Source organism: Octopus bimaculoides, chromosome 1, assembly GCF_001194135.2.
Source record: "Octopus bimaculoides isolate UCB-OBI-ISO-001 chromosome 1, ASM119413v2, whole genome shotgun sequence".
Classification (NCBI taxonomy): Eukaryota; Metazoa; Mollusca; class Cephalopoda; order Octopoda; family Octopodidae; genus Octopus; species Octopus bimaculoides.
In genome coordinates, this window is record NC_068981.1 from 85,437,997 (window position 1) to 85,457,223 (window position 19,227).

Consider the following 19,227-nt stretch of genomic DNA (forward strand, 5'->3'; position numbering starts at 1 on the left):
GCCAGTACCGCCTGACTGGCCTTCGTGCAGGTGACACGTAAAAGCACCCACTACACTCTCTGAGTGGTTGGCGTTAGGAAGGACATCCAGCTGTAGAAACTCTGCCAAATCAGATTGGAGCCTGGTGTTGCCATCCAGTTTCACCAGTCCTCAGTCAAATCGTCCAACCCATGCTAGCATGGAAAGCGGACGTTAAACGATGATGATGATGATGATGATATATATGTATGTGTGTGTGTATGTTTGTCCCCACAACATCGCTTGACAACCGATGCTGGTGTATTTACGTCCCCATAACTTAGTGGTTCGGCAAGAGAGACCGATAGAATAAGTACTAGGCTTACAGAATAAGTCCTGGGGTCGATTTGCTTGACTAAAGGCGGTATTCCAGCATGGCCACAGTCAAATTACTGAAACAAGTAAAAGAATATATATATATATATAGACACACACGTATGTCTCTGTTAGTCAGTCAGTGTGTGCATGCAAATGCATGTGTAATATGTCAGTGAGTTTGTCTATATCTCACTGCATCTACAAAAAAAGATTCCACTTGCTTTGCATCTTCAAAAGTATATGGAATAAAAAACTCCTTATTTGAAAGACAAGTTAAGGGTTTGTGACAGGCAGAGTATCCAGTTGTAAAACAATGCCTCAATAACATTCATCTACTCCATGAAAGCATAGAAAAATAGACTATACAATGGACAAAAAAAAACATTTGGGGATTGTATTTAGAAGATGAGTTGCAGATGTCAATGAATGATTGTGGCAGCACCAAAACTGAATGAGATATCACATCATATCACAGTTCTTTTGTTGTCGTGGCTGTATGTTCTTTCTTACTCCAAAATTATTAGAGTGAAAAGCAATAATATAGTATTATATAGAATTCTTTTGTATGCTTTATGGTGTTAGTTGCTAAGGTTTCAATTAATGATCATCTATTTTGGAGTCCAGCACTTATTCCTTATCTTCAGAGCTGTCATGTTAAAAGTGAAAGGTACTCACTTCAAACAATTCATACAACATAGGTCCACCTTTTCTTTCATCAGCCAACTCTTTTAAAGATGTTTCAAGTCTGAAATGAGATAAATGAAAATATGCTTTTGAAATAAAATCCAATAAAATTTGTTTAGAGTTGTTAAAGATTGGGTTGACATAGGAAATCATAAACACCATCATAACCATTGTAATATTCACTTTTCCATGCATGCATGGCTCAGATAGAAATTGTTGAGGTAGATTTTCTATGGCTGGTACTGTTCCTATTTCCAACCTTTACCTGTTTCCAAGTAAGGTAATATTTCCCCAAAGCCAGACATGTTTTCATAGAAGACTGGAAACAAAAGACACTGTTGTATGACAGTGACACCTGTTTACAATTATCACACAATGTGAAGGCATGAAGACACCAACTCTCTCTAACATATGTTACCATCTATTAAATCCACTCATAAGGCTTTATTTGGCTCAGGGCTATAGCAGAAGACACTTGCCCAAGGTACCACTCAGTGGGACTGAACCTGGAACCATGTGTTTGGAAAGCAAACTTCATACTACACAGCCATGTTTGTGTCTACAAGGTTGACATCAGACCAAAAAATGACTGGTTAATAATGGTTAGTCACACTGACATAAGCCCATAAAATTACACAGAGACACATTTGATTGAATCAACCAAACCTATAACTGATAAGAGGTTTGCCAACATATTGAAGGATGAAAGTAAAAGTAACAGGATTAGAATAAGAAATGTAGTGAAAATGGTACACTCCTTCCAACGTGACAACGTAGTATGAATTAGCCACTATAAAGTCAGACAGCCAGTCGGAGTAGTCGTTGTATGAGTTATCAGTTGGAGTCAGTGCCAGTTACATGATATATATGAGTTTGAGTTACCATCAAGGTAGATATTTCAAAGTCGTTGTCTTGCAGAGCTATCAGATAGACAAGTCAAAGACAAGACACAGAATACTACAACAACATAATAGTTGCAACAAGAATATTATGGTGCTGATGACAACCTACAAGTGGATGAGGATCCACCTTATAACAGTGGTGACAAGGATATAAATAATTCCCATGGACAACATTGAAAAACAAAAAAAAAAAAATTCTTTTTGTCACAAGAAAATAATTCACTCGTACAACATTGGAAAGTTTTTCACGTGGAGAAATTAAAAACTAGACAGAAGAGTAACAAGCATTTTTGTTGTATATATTTTACAAAAAATGCATAAAATTATGGAAAACTTGTTAGAAAGTATAGTTGAGTTGCAAAAACAGCAACAACAACAATAAACGTTACAGTAACAAATGCTACGACTAATGAAGTTGGTAACAAAACCACAAAATATGTTTTCACCAGACCATGTAGCAAATTCAAAAAATGAATTTAAACATGGAATACTACCGAAGATTTGAGCAAATTTTAAAAAAGTAAATGCCAAGATTGGACAGACAACATGAAAACATGTCTAATTCTGAGGAAACTGGCGATGATAGAGCATGAGAAATACTTGCCTAAAAAAGTATGACATAAATTCTACGGACCCAAATGACATTTTCTGTAGGATGTTTAGTGAAAAAACATCATTGTTCAACACGTTAGAAGTGTTTGAACACTGAGAAAAGCGATGATGAAGACTTTACCATATATGCGGATAAAGTGAACAGAGGGTGCAAGAGGGTGTGATCAGGTAATGCGTATGGTTGAAGACAGCAGCATTAAAAAAAAGTGTCAGTCTCTAAATGTAGAAGGAACCTGATGTTCACGAGGAAGGTGAAATCAGTTTTTGATAAACTGTTACCTGGCAGGGAAAGAAAAAGTACAAGGAAAGACAACCCAAAATTTTTCAAAATCGGTGACAAGGTGTACATGAGATCATATAAAGATAGAAAACAATACTGGGAAGAAGGAAAAATTACAAAGTACAAAGGGGAAATGATGCAATTAAATGAAAAGGTATTGAAAAAGACACAGAAACCAATTGAAGAAGAAATTCATAGAGAATGAACTAGACAGCTTGCAAGAACCTATGGAATGGCTGTATGACACATTCCAGGTACCAACACCGTTACAGGTGGTTGAACCCATGCGTACAAGTGGAAGAAAAAGGAAGAACAGAGTTCCTACAAATAGACACCAAAAAGAAAGAATATTAAACTGGAAAAAAAATGCTAAAAAGGGAGAAGGGATGAATAAAGTAAAATAAAATTACTTGCTCCCCCCCCACCAAAAAAAAACTAAAAGAGGAAATGTTATAGTGAAAATGGTACACTCCTTCCCATGTGACAAAGTGGTATGAACCAGCCAGTCAGTCATTGTAGCAGGTCAGTAGTAGCAGAGTCATTGTACGAGTTCTCAGTTGGAGTCAATGCCAGTTATGTGATATATAGGACTTCGAATTATTTCAAAGTCATTGTCTTGCAGAACTATCAGTGATAGCATGATGGACAAGTCAAAGATAATACGACACAGAATACTGCCACAATGTAATAGTGGTGACAAGAATATTACAGTACTAACAACAACATACGAGTGGACAAGGAGCCACATTATAACAAGTACTGAAAGGAATTTGGCCCAACCCTCTACTTGAACTGCAATACTCCAATTAGTTTGGTTAATCATCATCATCATCATCATCGTTTAGCGTCCGCTTTCCATGCTAGCATGGGTTGGACGATTTGACTGAGGACTGGTGAAACCGGATGGCAACACCAGGCTCCAATCTAAATTTGGCAGAGTTTCTACAGCTGGATGCCCTTCCTAACGCCAACCACTCAGAGAGTGTAGTAGGTGCTTTTACGTGTCACCTGCACGAAGGCCAGTCAGGCGATACTGGCAACGGCCACGCTCGAAATGGTGTCTTTTATGTGCCACCCACACAAGCCAGTCCAGGGGCACTGGCAACGATCTCGCTCGAAAATCTTACGAAGGCCAGTCAGGCGGTACTGGCAACGGCCACGCTCAAAAGTTGTTTTATTTCATTGAGAAATCTATGCATTATATTTCCATTTAAGTAAAACATGTTTACACCTTAGTACAATTTAAAACATTATTTTTATTGCAGTTTCTCAAAGTGCTCTCAAAACAATTTCTTGCACAATTTCTAATGAGAATTATCATTATAAGCAAAATAAATAAGTTATAATTGAGAACCAAAGTGAGATGAAGAATTAGGATCATTGGAAGTTTACTTCCACATGACTTTTGGTAATTTTATTAATGTACCTTCTAGATATAGTTGTCATTTAGTCTCTAGCCAACACAGGTTGCGCAATGTTATGATCGAAGACGTTTCAATCATGATCATCTAGCCTTTTTAGAGATATCTGAAACCACACCAATGTTTATTCTCCATTTTAAAGAGACATTTGGTGGCTATTTATCACATTTAATCCTTCTGATGATATCAACCCACCTGAGACTATCCCTGGTCCTATAACACAAATTTCTGGTTTTCAAGTGATTTTAAATTTTTAAAAAACCTTTTAACAGAATTTCCTGTTAATTTATGTTCGAAAAACCAGATTAATAATAACAAAGGCAACTTCTAAATCCTTCAGTACTTTCAAAATTGATTGAAAGAAAGGCAGAGTATTTCAATAGATATATCACGGTGAAAAAGTTGAATTCAACACAAATAAAAAGAATTTCTGTCTAAGGGAGACAACTATCATATATTTCAAAATGGGATAAAAATGAGAATTTAATTTCTTACTTGTCCAAAATATATCATTTTCAAGAAATTTCTGAAATACTTAATTCATAAAACAAATATGTTTTATAAAATTAAATTAGAAAAAGGCTAAAATCGAAACTATTTTCCAAGTATAAAACACTGAAATGAAATTTTTGAAATATTAAAATTAACTTCCATTGAAATTCACAAAGTAAAGAAACTGAAACTATTTGAAAAGATATGTTTTTTTAAAATAAAATTTCAATTCAAATCTTACTACTTAGTTCATTGAAAATATCGGCTTTATAAATGTGAAATTGAAAAAAAACATTTGAATTGAAATTACATTATCTTGCTACCATCACACGTATTGAAAATATAAAAGACAAGAAACTAACTTTGCAAGTTCATCTTCACCAAGGCCTCTCGGGTTTTTTATGGTAATAGCAGGCACATCATTAGGATACTGAAATACAATGACAAATACAAAATTAAGAAAAATTGAAGCCAATTTCTTTCGCCAACCTCGCACTACAGCTAACATTGCAAACCTGTACAACATGTTGCATGGTCAGGACAAGGGTTGCTAGAAATAGAGCACAACAAAAACCAAGTCACAAGGACGGATGAACACACTCTTTTACTCGTTTCAGTCATTTGACTGCGGTCATGCTGGAGCACCGCCTTTAGTCAAACAAATCGACCCCAGGACTTATTCTTTGTAAGCCTAGTACTTATTCTATCAGTCTGTTTTGCTGAACTGCTAAGTTACGGGGACGTAAACACACCACCATCGGTTGTCAAGCGATGGTAGGGACACACACACACAAACACACATACATATATATATATACACAACAGGCTTCTTTCAGTTTCCGTCTACCAAATCCACTCACTAAGCTTTAGTCGGCCCGAGGCCATAGTAGAAGACACTTGCCCAAGGTGCTACGCAGTGGGACTGAACCCAGAACCATGTGGTTGGTAAGCAAGCTACTTACCACACAGCCACTCCTGTGCCTGTAGGATTAATGGTCATCACTGTAGGATTAATGGTAATCTAGGAATAACAAGAGGACCACTGGATGTGAGATGACCCTTAACTTTCATGAAAGTATGTTTCTAGGAGGTTACTGCTAAAAAAATATCTGAGGAATGCTTCTCAACAAGTTATGCCAGACTGCACCATTTTTCTGCAATCAGTTTCATATGCAGCAGGTTCTACACAAGCTCTCATCACTATAAACAAATCATTTGTGTGGATAATTAAAAAGTTCAGTATAGTTCTGTCATATTAACACCTCACAAAAGACACAAAACATTCAAATACAATTTTTGTATTGAATTGTTAGATACTCATAGGCCAAGACCAACGCGAGTTCATCATATATGAGGAAGAGGAGGTGGGATGGATAGATTCACACACACAAATTGTCACTCGGTTTACACAGTAGATTTGTTCTGAAATCAAAATGGCATAAATCAAGGGATATACATTTTTAAGAATATTTTGAATAAAATGATACAAACGAAAAACAATAAGCTGACCTATCAAATTTTGCTATTACAGATTGAAAGGGACAGCTGCAACAGCACTTTAAACACACCCTAGTAAACACTACTTGTTACAGCTGACTAATTTACAGAATGTAGCTGGGGAAATCTGGAAGCTCACTGTGCAATAAGGTTTGGTGTTAAACTGAGCAAAAACACTACAGAAACTTATGAAATGCTCCAGGCTGCTTATGGGTTAAGTTACATGAACCAAGCATCCGTTTTACACTGGCATAGGAAACTAGGAAAACTAAGTCCACCAGGAAGCATATGATGATCCCTTTTTTCTACAGCAAGAGCATCATCTACATCCACTTGGTACCCTCTGGCCAAACTGTTAACAAAGAGTACTTTGTGGAAGATTTTGAGGGGTTCAGGAAGAGATTTCATCACAAACAGTTAAAGCATTTCCACAATGTACCAGTCCACAATTCCATCCTGGTAACCAACTACTTGGCAGGGATGGGCATCAAAACTATCCCTCACCCTTCCAACAGTCCAGACCTTGTTCCTTGTGGGTTTTGGCTATTCCATAAGCTGAAGGAGAAGATGAAAGCAGTTGCAACAAGAGTCGTGGACACCTTCACTTTGGAGGACTTCATAGAGTGATTGGAGCACTACAATAAATGCATTGAGGTCCAAGGAGCCTACTTTGAAGGAGATTAGTTTTGTACTTCATGGGTCGGATAGAATTTTGTTGAGGCAGATTTTCTATGGGCTGGATGTCCTTCCTGTCACCAATCCTCACCAGTTTCCAAGCAAGGTACTATTTTCTCATAGCTAAACATGTTTTTCACAGAAGACTAGAAATGAACAGCCTTGCTTGTATCACAATAACACAACTATCACAATATCTAGACAAGGGTACACACATGTGCATGCATGTGTGTGCGAGTGGCTGCAGAGGTATGCAAAGACTTGTTTGAAAGAAACGAAGCCAGCAAGCTATGCAGGATATGCAATGTTAGTGTGCATGTACAACAAAGTACAAATATGTTGCAAGAAAAATTGGGTATAAGAGGCATCAGATATAACGTGCAAGAGAGAAGACTGAGCTGGTGTGATCAGGTAATGTGTATGGTTAGAGACAGCAGCATAAAAAAAAGTGTCAGTCTCTAAATGTAGAAGGAACCTGTGGAAGAGAAAGACCAAGAAGAACGCAAGATGAAGTAGTGAAAACTGATCTAAAAAAGCTGAACCTCATAGAGATGACATAGGACTGAGACAATTGATAGTTTACTTCACTTGAGAAGACCTATCCAGCTAAGTAAAATGAAGGCTATAAAGACACTTCCTTTATGTCGATGCCCCCACCCCAGCATACAATCTGTTGCTGACAAACCTCTCCCCACATCCCATCTTCCCAACAGCTACCCTTCTCACACCATGTTCACCATTCACTATACTTCTCTCCATCTTCCAATCCCCCCTGTTGACTCTCTTCCCCACAACATATCCTCCTGACAACCTCTCCCCCTATTTTTGTCTGCTCACTACATTCCCTCTCTTCTGATTCTCACACTTCCTTCGCAATCTTGCAAACTTAGCCACCTACTCACCCTATCCAATCCTTAGTCCCACTTGCTCCTTCAGCTTTCTCTCTCTCTCTCTTATTGGATTAGCCATGAATCTCCTTTACTTCAAGACACCTGTTTCTGTACCTCTAAAGGAGCACTCTGTCGGTTACGACAATGAGCGTCCCAGCTGATACAATCAACGGAACAGCCTGCTCGTGAAATTAACGTGCAAGTGACTGAGCGATCCAGAAGGCACGTGTACCCCTAACATAGTTCTCAGGAAGACTCAGTGTGACACATAGTGTGACAAGGCCAGCCCTTTGAAATACAGGTACTACTCATTTTTTCCAGCTGAGTGGACTGGAGCAACATGAAATAAAGTGTCTTGCTCAAGGATACAACGCGTCGCCGGGAATCGAACTCAGGACCTTACGATCATGAGCCGAATGCCCTAACCACTAAGCCACGTGCCTTCTGTACCTCTACTCATACCCTAACTTCTCATCTGGCAAAAAGCTCCCTTCCTCAATATCACTCCCCACCCCTCAGTTGAGGAGTTTTGTCCCGTACGTTATTTTGTGAACTCAGTGCCGCTGGTGCCATGTATGAAAAAAACGCCCAGTACAGTTTGTAAAGTGGTTGGCATTAGGAAGACATCCAGCTGTGGAAACCATGTCAAAGCAGACAGTGGAGTTTGGCACAGTCTTCTGACTTGCCAGCTCCTATCAACAGCATGAAAAAAACAGGCATTAAGTGATGATGAAACAAAGGAGGGCTTCTTTGAGATTCTGTCAACCAAATCCACTCACAAGGTTTTTTGGTCAGCCTGGGACTACAATAGAAGACACATGCCAAATGTGTCATGCAGCAGGACTAAACCCAAGACAACATGGTTGGGAAGCAAGCTTCTTAGCCACACAAGTATATCTGCACCTCACTCTCTTTCTATATGCACACACACACACACACATAACAAAATTATTAACAATCTCCCTTTAATAAGTTAAAGCTGTCAAAGAAGATACAGCAAGAATCAGTTATAATTTACATCAGCATAAATTATCCGAAACGTTTAAGTTCCATTCTTTTTTCCTTTTATCCTTTCATTTGTTTCAGTGGTGCTAGGGCTCCACTGCCTTGAAGGATTTTTAGTCAAATACTCCAGTACTTTTTTTTTTTTTAAAGTCTAGTACTTATTCTGATGATCTGTTACTGATCTCTTTTGCCGAACTGCTAAGTTACAGGGTACATAAACACACCAACACTGGTTGTCAAGCCATGAAGGGGACAAACACAGGCACAAAGACAGACACATATACGATGGGCTTCTATCAGTTTCCATCTACCAAATCCACTCACAAGGCTTTGGTTGGCCCAAGGTTATGGTAGAAAACATTTGTCCAAGGTGCCACACAGTGAGACTGAACCTAGAACCATGTGGTTAGGAAGCAAGCTTCTTACTGCACAGCCATGTCTGCACCTACAAATTAATATCAAATTAAAAATAAACAGTAGTAAAATTAAACAAATGGTAAAAATCCTTCTTTGCTACTTACATTTTCAGGTAAAGAAAGCTGTAATGTTAAGCAGACAAATTGTTTTTGTACATCATCTCCAGTAGACGGATACAACTGGCAGGTTATTTGTTGTACTGAACCACTGCAAATACAAAAATTATAATTATTAGATTAATCTAAGTTTTCCTATGAAGAGAAGTGGATGAAAAGTTTCTTTGAAGCAGGTGCATGGATTGTCTCTGTGTCTCTAGCTCAAAGTGATGAACCCAACACTGACCCTAAGTTAGAAAACATTCAAGGAGACTAGCTGGATCTGCCTAAAACAATGTCAGATTTTCCAATGATGTAATCAGCCTGGTATGCTTTTGATCAGATGTCAGAAGATGTGGTACCAACCGAGCAGAAACCTTTTGTCATGCCAAGTTCATTGTGCAGAATATTCTCAACTCTCTCATGGAATATGCTAATATCATTGGCTATTTGATATATAGTCAACTGCTTGTCATCTACCACGATGTGGTGAACACAATCAATGTTTTCCTCAGTGGTGGCAGTTGCAGGACATCCAGACCCTGGGTCATTTTCAAAACTGTCCCTTCCCCTCCTAAATTCAGCTACCCAATATCACACTGTTGATAAAGCTGGAGCATCATCCTCTAATGTAGCAATCATGTCAGTATGAATGTTGTTGGGTGCTAAACCCTTTCTCTGCAAGTACTTGATAATATCACAATGCCAAATTTTGTCCATATTCAAGAGAAGTCACAACTAGTTACTTTTGAAGTCTTCCTTGAACAGTCAGATGTCAGTTCATCTGGAAAGAAACAATAATTAATAAGAAGGGTCGAAATTAATGCATGCAAGATTTCACAGCTCTAGCATCACTCCTTCAAAGTCAGCCTGTGAACTTTTCAGCTTACTCTCATAGAAGACTTCCTCAGCAGGATTGATGAATGCAACTATGAGTATGATCTCACCTGCTGCATTATAGTGGCTGTGTGAATTTAGTAGTGCTGCAGTCATTTGTGTAACCCAAACCTAAACTAAGCTAATCTTTCCCCTTTACCTCTGCCAACTTTACTACTCTCTCTCTCACACACACATTATTCTTTTTGCAATCACTTAATGTTGACATCCATCAATCTCTTTCTACCATCACCTGGTCACCCTCCCACCCCTCTTTTTCTACCACACCACTTATGTTGTTTCTTCTATTCAATCTTATCACCAATAACATATAGTTATTACTGTTTCTTCAATCACCCTCTTACATCTATCACTGTTTCTCTTACACCATACTCTCTCTTGTATCACCCCCATGCCTTTCCCTACTTTACTCATTATACTCTCTCTTCTCACTATCTCACCTCTATTTCACTCATTTATTCACCCTTGCAATCATTTTGGCTTGAACAAATGAAGACAATGCAGAATAGACAACTCTTAATCTTGCAAACAAGGGAATTTCTGTAGTGCTAATGTCATGATAAATGCTTCAGTACATTTTGTAAGCTGACTAATGTTAGAAAGGACATTCAGATACAGAAATTGTATCACATTCTGGGATGTGCAAATGAAATACAACCCCTGATGCATCTTGGAGAAACCTCAAATAAGAACTAACTCAGGTTGTGATGTGTCCAATTCATGTGAGCAAGCATAAGCAGAAATGTAAAATGATAAGAATTGCTTACAAAACCAAAACAAATGTAAACAGAAGATCAAGTAAGCCTTACCAATCATCTCTTTCAACAGTCAACTCATTTATGTAGATGGACTCTAAAATATCAAGTTCTTCCGAAAATCCACTGAAAATAAATGAATAAATTGATTAAGCAGAGAAAAATAAATTGACCTTTGATAGTTTTTTTGTCAACAAACACAAAATGGAACAGATTATTTTAAAGGGATTTTGTTTATTATTGTAGTTTTTTTTTATCTTTTGGTTCTCACAAAGGATGAGGTTTTTTAAGCAATTGACAAATCTTGATTAAAGATTTTATTGCAATTCATGTTCTACACACAGATTTCCTTTCTACTGGCAACTCCCAAAGAAGAGACACTTGTTCATTCCTCCAGATCTAATGCAGACTTTATATCCATATACAGATAAAATAATATGCCTTCACTTGAATCCTAGTAGACTAACTAAAGTTAACTTCAAACAGCTTTTCATATTTGTGTTTGTTAGCCTGTTGACAGCCCCCATAATTTGGTGGTTGAGCAAAAAGCAAACTGTGGAATAAGTATTACACTTGAAATAAGTATTGGGGTCAAAGTGATCAACTAAACCCTTCAAGGAAGTGTCCCAGCATAGCTACAGTCCAATAACATTAGCCACTCGCATGTTGAAGTACTAAGACAAAAATAGTGATTGAAACTTCAAGGCAATATTTCTTACTTAAAGTCAGTTCTGTTCCAGATACACAAGTATTTTCAGCTGATTGCTGGTACTTGGTTACTAGATGACAACTTACTACTGAAATAGCAAAATAAAAATCCAATCTAATACATGGGGTACAGACTCTCAAATTCTTTTTTCTTAATAAATTAAGAAATGAAAGTCCAGGTGAACATCTTGAAACTTTTCAAATGCTTTTAAAAACGTCCACCTATGTTTTCAATATTTCACTGACTATGGACCAGTGGCTTTCTTCATCTTCCACTGCACAGTTGTCAACTTCAGTAGCTGGTCCATCTGCTGGAGATCAGCTATCAAAGATGGTCTTTTGGAGTAGTCCCTCTCTCTCACAGTGTCCTCAACATTAAACAATCTCTTGTAATAGCATTTTAAAGGTTTTACTCACTGTCAATGAGAGTAAATGAGTCTCGGCCATTCTGAATATACCACTTTGTAATCTAGAATACTTCATGCTTCTGATCCTATTGTCACAGAAAATAGGCAAACCTCCAGCTTTTAGCTACTTCATATTATTCCTGACTCCCATTTCTTTCCTCCAGCCTCTCCAAATCAGTCTCTTAGCTTTTAGACGCTATCTGTTGTACCATTCTGTGACTATGTCATTTTCCATCTGGTTACTACCTTGCCTCAGTCATGTATTAGATCTGTGGTTTACAGCAGGTTCCCTAGCAGAAACTCTCAATCATCTTCTATGCCATAAATCTCCATCTCCTCCTCCTTAACATACACACCACCTACGTCTCAGAACTTGTATTCAAAAGAACAATTTTAAAGTTTTACATACTTCATGTAAGATAGTCTTGAGTCTTAGAGCTCATCTAGCTTTTACTCTGATTTCACTATTCTTTATGCTGAGTGGTGCATTCTTTACTAAGGAAAGACTTAGTATTTACAACCAACTGTTCATCCCATTTTCTGGTATGTCTGTAGTGTATCAGGCTTATATGTTCAACTAAGTGATAGGTGTTCAAGTAGCTAGACAATTTCCTAAAGTTAGTGTTGCAAATGATTAAGTAATTCATATTACAAAACTCCAAGTGCTTTAATTCTTTGTATCCTATCCACAGCTTCCATGTAAACCAGAATAGCCATCTTGTTGTTGTCCATCATTTCCATTTAAGTCACCAGCTGTGATGAGGCTGCATTTATTTGCTACTGAGGTGGTCTGCAAAAGGGCCTCAGAGAAATCCATGGTGCATATACAGAGATCACTGCAGTTTTTACATTGCCTTTCATTAGTACAAGCTTAATTACCCTAGCATATATTCTGACTACTTCAATTATTTTATCCATTCCTCTATCAACAAAATGTCAACTCCACCCGCTTCAAAGAATTTGTTCTTGTGTTCCTTGCCTATCATGAATTCCAGGGTGACAGAATCATCATTTGCACAGTATTTTCTGGAACTTGAATTAACATTCTCAGGTGTTTTTGTTGTTTTTTTATACCAAACTGTAATGATGATACTTTTATCAAGACAAATATGACCATGTTTATAATAACAAACATGATCAGTGGAAAACAAATCTCAATACAAATAGTATTTCATTAGCAATTATTAAATGAAATGGCATGAAGGAACCACAACACAAATGACAAGTTCTGGGAAGGTGTTGTTATTGTGAAAACTCTGCATATATGCCAACTTCTAGCAAATGTGATACATATTCATGCACACCTCTTCATCTGGATTATAGAGAGCTATTGGAAATTTGCCCCTAGCAAATAATGGTACTGTTGGGACTTTGTGATGCAGACTTTCCAAAAGAAGAATTAAATTGGCATGATGTTGTCATGCACATATGGTATGGTGCATTTGAAGAGAAACACATGCACTGGTTGTAATTCATCAAAATTCAACTGTTTGATAAATACATTTGAATGCTTTTGATGAAAAGGTGGTATGGCTCAGATATTGTGATAGTTAGAAACCATTTGTCTCTCTTTTTTTCAATGGACCAGGAGACTTAATGACTATCATATCAGCCTTTCAAGGTATCACTTGTCATTTGGGTAGAAATTTGTCGTACAGTTAAGATTTTCAGAAGATAAATTACTCAAATGGAGCCAGATATGAAATGGTTTCATACTGCGCAAGAAGAGCTCATACAACATATTTGTTTTTCCTTAAGCTTTTAGGAAATATCCAAAGCAATCTTCTTTTGGCTCCATCATCACTTGATGTGCACATATAAGGAAAATATTCAGAAGTGTCTTTATGGCCAGAAATGTCTTCAGGAACCACAAATGTGATTCTGTACTTGCACATCAATATTTTAGTGCATTTTCATAATTTCCTGAGTTGGTCCTTCATCATTGGCAAACAAGTCACAGATTTCAGTGAACATTCCACTGCTTTATATGGTTCATGATAATTAGAGTTGCTTTTGATTTGTGCAATTCTTGAACCCTACCATTCAGCTGCTATTTTCACCAGGTTTCATCTAAATATTAACAGAAAATTATATAGGAATGATATGATTGTTCAAAATTTATTACTTTAAATTGATTTAACAGAGCAGAAAATCCAATGAAACGGGAACATGTGAGGAAATCGCATGGAATAGTGATTCCATCATGGCCCATACATACAACCTGACGATGAAATTATTCCAAAAAAGGATAGATTTTATGATTGGTTACTAAGGATGATGCATATGGATCCATTGTTTTTTGAAAACAGTACAACTTTTTATATGCAATATGACAGAAACACAAAATTTGCAAACTGAAATTCAAAAAATGAAACTCAATGACCAAATATGTTGGGTTATAGTGGTCACATGGCAACTAATCTAATTTAAAATAAATCTTTAATTCATGTCATGTTAAACATCATGCCTTTTTCACTACCATAGATGGAGATCTCACCATAAAAAGAAGCTAGCTATGTCTGAACTTAATGTGCTACAGTCAGTTCAAAATACATGCTACTAAAACTTTGAGGGTATGAGCCAGATGTTACATCCTCACAGGTCCACAGGAAATGCAAACTCAATTATTATCATCTCATAACAAAAAAACCCCCCACTAAATTTGGCATTTTATTGAAATGAAAAACTAATGCTGCAGCCATCAGAAAGAAATACATTGTTTGCACAATTAGTCGAGTTTTGGTGTAGAATTCATATCAGAAGGAATTTAGATGAGGCTCACCACCACCTAATCTCTTGCACACAGTAGACATCCCTTCATCTCTGTTCTAACATCACTACAATCTCTCCAGCTCTATCCACTATTCATCATTACCAGCACTGATGATGGTAGTCCAGCACTGATGATGAGTTTCTGTTGGTTAGTAGATTACTGTTCAGTGTGTTTTTACCATCTAAAAAGAAAGGTCTGTGCAACTATTTCACAAGTAGTTGGGGGGGGGGGGTTCTCAAACATGGTCAAATGTTACACCCTTGAATACTCCCATAACTGTGCACAGCACTAGCATGGTAAGTCCTACATGCAAAATAAGGGGTTTTGATTATTTTTATGCTTATGACGGCTTTATCAAGTTTTTTTTTTATTAGCTGGATGCTCTCTCTATCACCATCCATTTTACAGTATGAACTTGATGCATTTTATTGCACCACCAATATTAGGAATGTCATCAGCCACAACTAAAGTGTCCCCTCAACACTTTGCCAGTTTTTATTAAAGATTATTGTTCCATAACACAGGCTGCCATCCCTGCTGTATGAAGAACCATGTCTCCACCATGCAGAATTTTGTAAGACATTATCTTGCAAGTTGGGCCACCTGCTCATGACCCCACTCCCACCCATTATGTTGTGAAAGAAGTACACTGCTAACTATAAAAGTATGAGTGGAGGATTTTCCAGTAGATATGTCATTTGTTAGGAGAATATAAATATCTAAGTGTAAAGTAGGGCAACTTGCAGGACATTTATGGGTTGAGGTAATGGCAACTAGCCATTATACATGCCATAATGGAGCATGAGCAGCTTTACTTGGCTAGACATAAACAATACTGAATATGGTTGTCGCTTCTAGAAAAAATAAAAATATCCATCACATGAAAAGCACTCATCATCGTCATTTAATGCCCATCTTCCATGTTGACATGGGTTGGACAGTTTGATAGCTGGCCAGATAGAAGACTACTGTGTCTCTATAAAATGGCTGATGATAAGAAGGGCATCCTGCCATAGACACTCTGTCAAAGCATATAGTAGAGCTTGGCACAGTCCTCTGCCTCAACAGTTCCTGTCAAACTGTCCAACACATGCTAGCATGGAAAATAAAATTTTAAATGATCAGCATCCAGCTGTAGAAACTCTTCCAGATCAGATTGGAGCCTGGTGCAGCCTTCTGGCTTGCCAGTCCTCAGTCAAATCGTCTAACCCATGCTAGCATGGAAAACGGACGTTAAACGATGATGATGATATATATAAGCATATACATATATACGCACACATACACACACAAATTATTATAAATAAGGATGGTAGATTGGTAAATTCGTTAGAGAATCAGATGAACTACCACAAAGCATTCCTGATCTTGTGTTCAAATCCTACAGAGATCAACATTGCCTTTATCTTTGCGGAGGGTCGATAAAATATAGTACCTGTCAAGAACTAGGGCTAATGGTATATACTAACTTCCATCCCCAATAGTGCCTAAATCAGAAACCATTATTATTATTAGAATGTTTGAGCGAATGTGTTGTTTACGTCGTAAATAATTGGAAACTTCGAGAAACAGGAAATAAATCTTGTGTGTGTGTGTGTGCGTGTGCTGACGCGTACAAGCAAGCTCTAGTCCCTGACCCAAACAGGAGGGGCAGTTAACTCCAAATAAGAATCGACACAGCGTGACAACCAGACCAATCCATACTGGTATGGAAAACGTAGATATGCGATGACGATTATAAATACACACACGAACACAAAATTACTTCAGAGAGAAAATGAGAGATTTGTATGTCCGAGTGAGTGTGTACATTCTCACTTTTGAACGTTAAGATGAAAAAATTTCAAAAGTGGCAAAGAATTAATTATTTAATTTTTTCAAGATCGACCGGTTTTATTAACAACCTTGTCAACAAGCAGCCATAAATGAAATATCGAAATATTCAAGACCAATATTTCTCAATAGTAGTCATCAGCCGACAATTCAAGCTGGAAGCAGAAAATGTTTGAGCGTCGAGAACACAGCTGAATTATTCTGCCTTTATTTTTTCGTTCATTTGTATGTACAAAAACTCAACTGGGAAATTGTTTTAGAATTTAAAAGACAATCCAGTTGGAGCTTTGGAAGAAAAAAAAAAAACATTAAACATTTTTTAAAAATTTAATAATTTTGTTGTATTAAAACGACTTACGAAAGAAAAAACTTTTTTTTTTTAAGTCAGACGTTAAATATACCCAAAATGATAGTGAGGGATTTTATTTATTTATTTTAATACGTGTGAAATTTTGATCAGGAAACTGAAGCGTTGTTGTTGTTTAACTGCAGGTTAGCCCTAGTGGAGCAGACCTATCCCTAAAAAATATTCTATCCCTATCCCTATTTGTATAGCGATCGGGAATGATTTGGGGCTTTAGCTGCTATTTCAAGCAAATTGAGCGACCCGGGAAAGAATTTTTCGTATATTATAAGAGATGGTAGAATAGGTAGGTTTCTCTGCTGGGGTCGACTGAGTTATCTAAATCTCACTACAATAAATACGTGGCTCTGTGTCAATGTCAAAAATCATTATTTTATAAAGTCAGTTGATGTGTCTCTTTATGTTCTGAGTTCAAATCCTGTCAAAGTTAACATTCCATCCCTTCCTTCTGGAGTAAATAAAATAAGTTGTTTAACCTCATCCCATGTCAGCCCTGATCGAGAGGACCTACAACCAAAGGCGCTATCAACGTTACCCCTCCTCTCTCTCTCTCTCTTCTGTCTGTAGAGTTATTTGAGGGAAAGTCGGCAGTTATTTCTACCAAGTCGAGAGACCACGAAGATATTCCTTGGTTGAATCGTGGAATACTGGTTGTTTATAGCCTCATGTAAAAACTAACTGACTGAATGGAATTATTATCAAAAGCGTTCGTATGATTTAGGAACATTTAGGAACTGTTTCAATGCATCAGTTCCTTCTAAGATTGAAGGGTTACGTGGCTATTATTTCTGACAGATGGAGTTCACAAAGAGGTTCCCTTGTGATCCATTCTACCGCCTATACTTCTACAGATTTATCATTACGTGCTCTGGAATCATGAGGTCACTAAAAATAGATTCGACTTCAAGGGTTACTTTCTGCCACATTCTCGGTAATAACATCTGTTAATTACAGAATAAGCATTTCTGAAACTGCAGTTACGTGTCAAAAGGAAAACTTAGCTTCCATAGAAGTCCAGATACAAAAGAAACCTATATCTGTAGACACACCATATATATATATATATATATATATATATATATATATATATATACATGTATATATATTATACAAAGAGACCAAATAGCCGATCATTTTTTTATTTACCTATATTCATTCTAGCCATGTATTGAGTTTCACAGCAGGTGTTTGCAGTACGTAAACTATGTTTATATATATTGTATATATCTTCCAACATTTATATATATCATAACGATTATGACATTATATATACACTGTGCATCATTACGATTAGCATCAATATAGAAACGAGTGAATGAAATGAAATGAAATCGTAGTAGAATCGCAAGTCAATAAACAGCTGATAGGAAGGTACATCTGATAACATTAAACTGTATCTAGTTCTTTATACTATAAACCGAAGCTTTAGCTGTCAATGAACTGACTGAAAAAAAAATGTAGATGACTTGTAGGTGACGTAACCAGCCAGCAAAATGAAGCTACTTTAATAATAGAACAGATAAATAATATTTCTATAAAAATATTAGTTACAACACTGAACTATCATTTAAATATCTCGATAATATAATTTTTTTCGACCTCATTAAAGTAATAAACCCATTTATTTACCTTTCACTGTTCTCACCGCAAATTGCATACGCCTGGTCCTCCATATTACAGTCTCGCACTGAACGTATTTCACACCGCAGATAATAACTTATGTAATTCCGATATAAATCGCTTAAATTTCACATCTTTATCTGAAACAAAACAAAACAAAATAACGTGAGGCGATCTTTGAGTTTAACGTGCCACTTGCACTTTTTTTTTTATTAACTTTAGTTATTATTTGTTCGCCAATCTTAGAAAATTTGTTTCATTTCTTTTGTGTGTGTGTGATGCTATGCTGCGGCAAGTTTATGTCACTGAGGATATATTTTTTTTAATTTTTGGTGCAATTTAATATTTGTATGTGTTGTTGTTGTTGTTGGAGCTGTTATTGTTGTTTAAGATGTGAGTGTGGGATTATATCAGATTGTTTTGAATATTGTAGTTTTTTTTGTGTGTGTGTGTGTGGTTTATAAGATAGGATGGTACGATAAAAGAGAGATTTGGCGTTGGTTTCCAGCCAGCTGACCGACTGCATAGAAGTAAAATAATCCAATTGTTCAAATTTTTTTGTTG

The 19,227-nt window shown here is 36.9% G+C and overlaps 1 protein-coding gene across 1 annotated transcript in view; it reads right to left on the reverse strand.

Moving 5' to 3' along the window:
* The window catches only part of LOC106880040 (probable serine/threonine-protein kinase clkA), a 39,147-nt gene extending 20,325 nt beyond the window's left edge, over nucleotides 1-18,822 (reverse strand). The window contains exons 1-5 of the mRNA XM_014929841.2: nucleotides 18,673-18,822; nucleotides 11,013-11,084; nucleotides 9,316-9,418; nucleotides 5,090-5,157; nucleotides 1,012-1,081 (exon numbers count right to left, since the gene is read on the reverse strand). Coding sequence (XP_014785327.1) covers nucleotides 1,012-1,081; nucleotides 5,090-5,157; nucleotides 9,316-9,418; nucleotides 11,013-11,084; nucleotides 18,673-18,716 — 357 coding nt within the window. The 5' untranslated portion in view covers nucleotides 18,717-18,822. The remainder of the gene's footprint in view (nucleotides 1-1,011; nucleotides 1,082-5,089; nucleotides 5,158-9,315; nucleotides 9,419-11,012; nucleotides 11,085-18,672) is intronic.
* Between the last annotated feature and the right edge of the window lie 405 nt (nucleotides 18,823-19,227).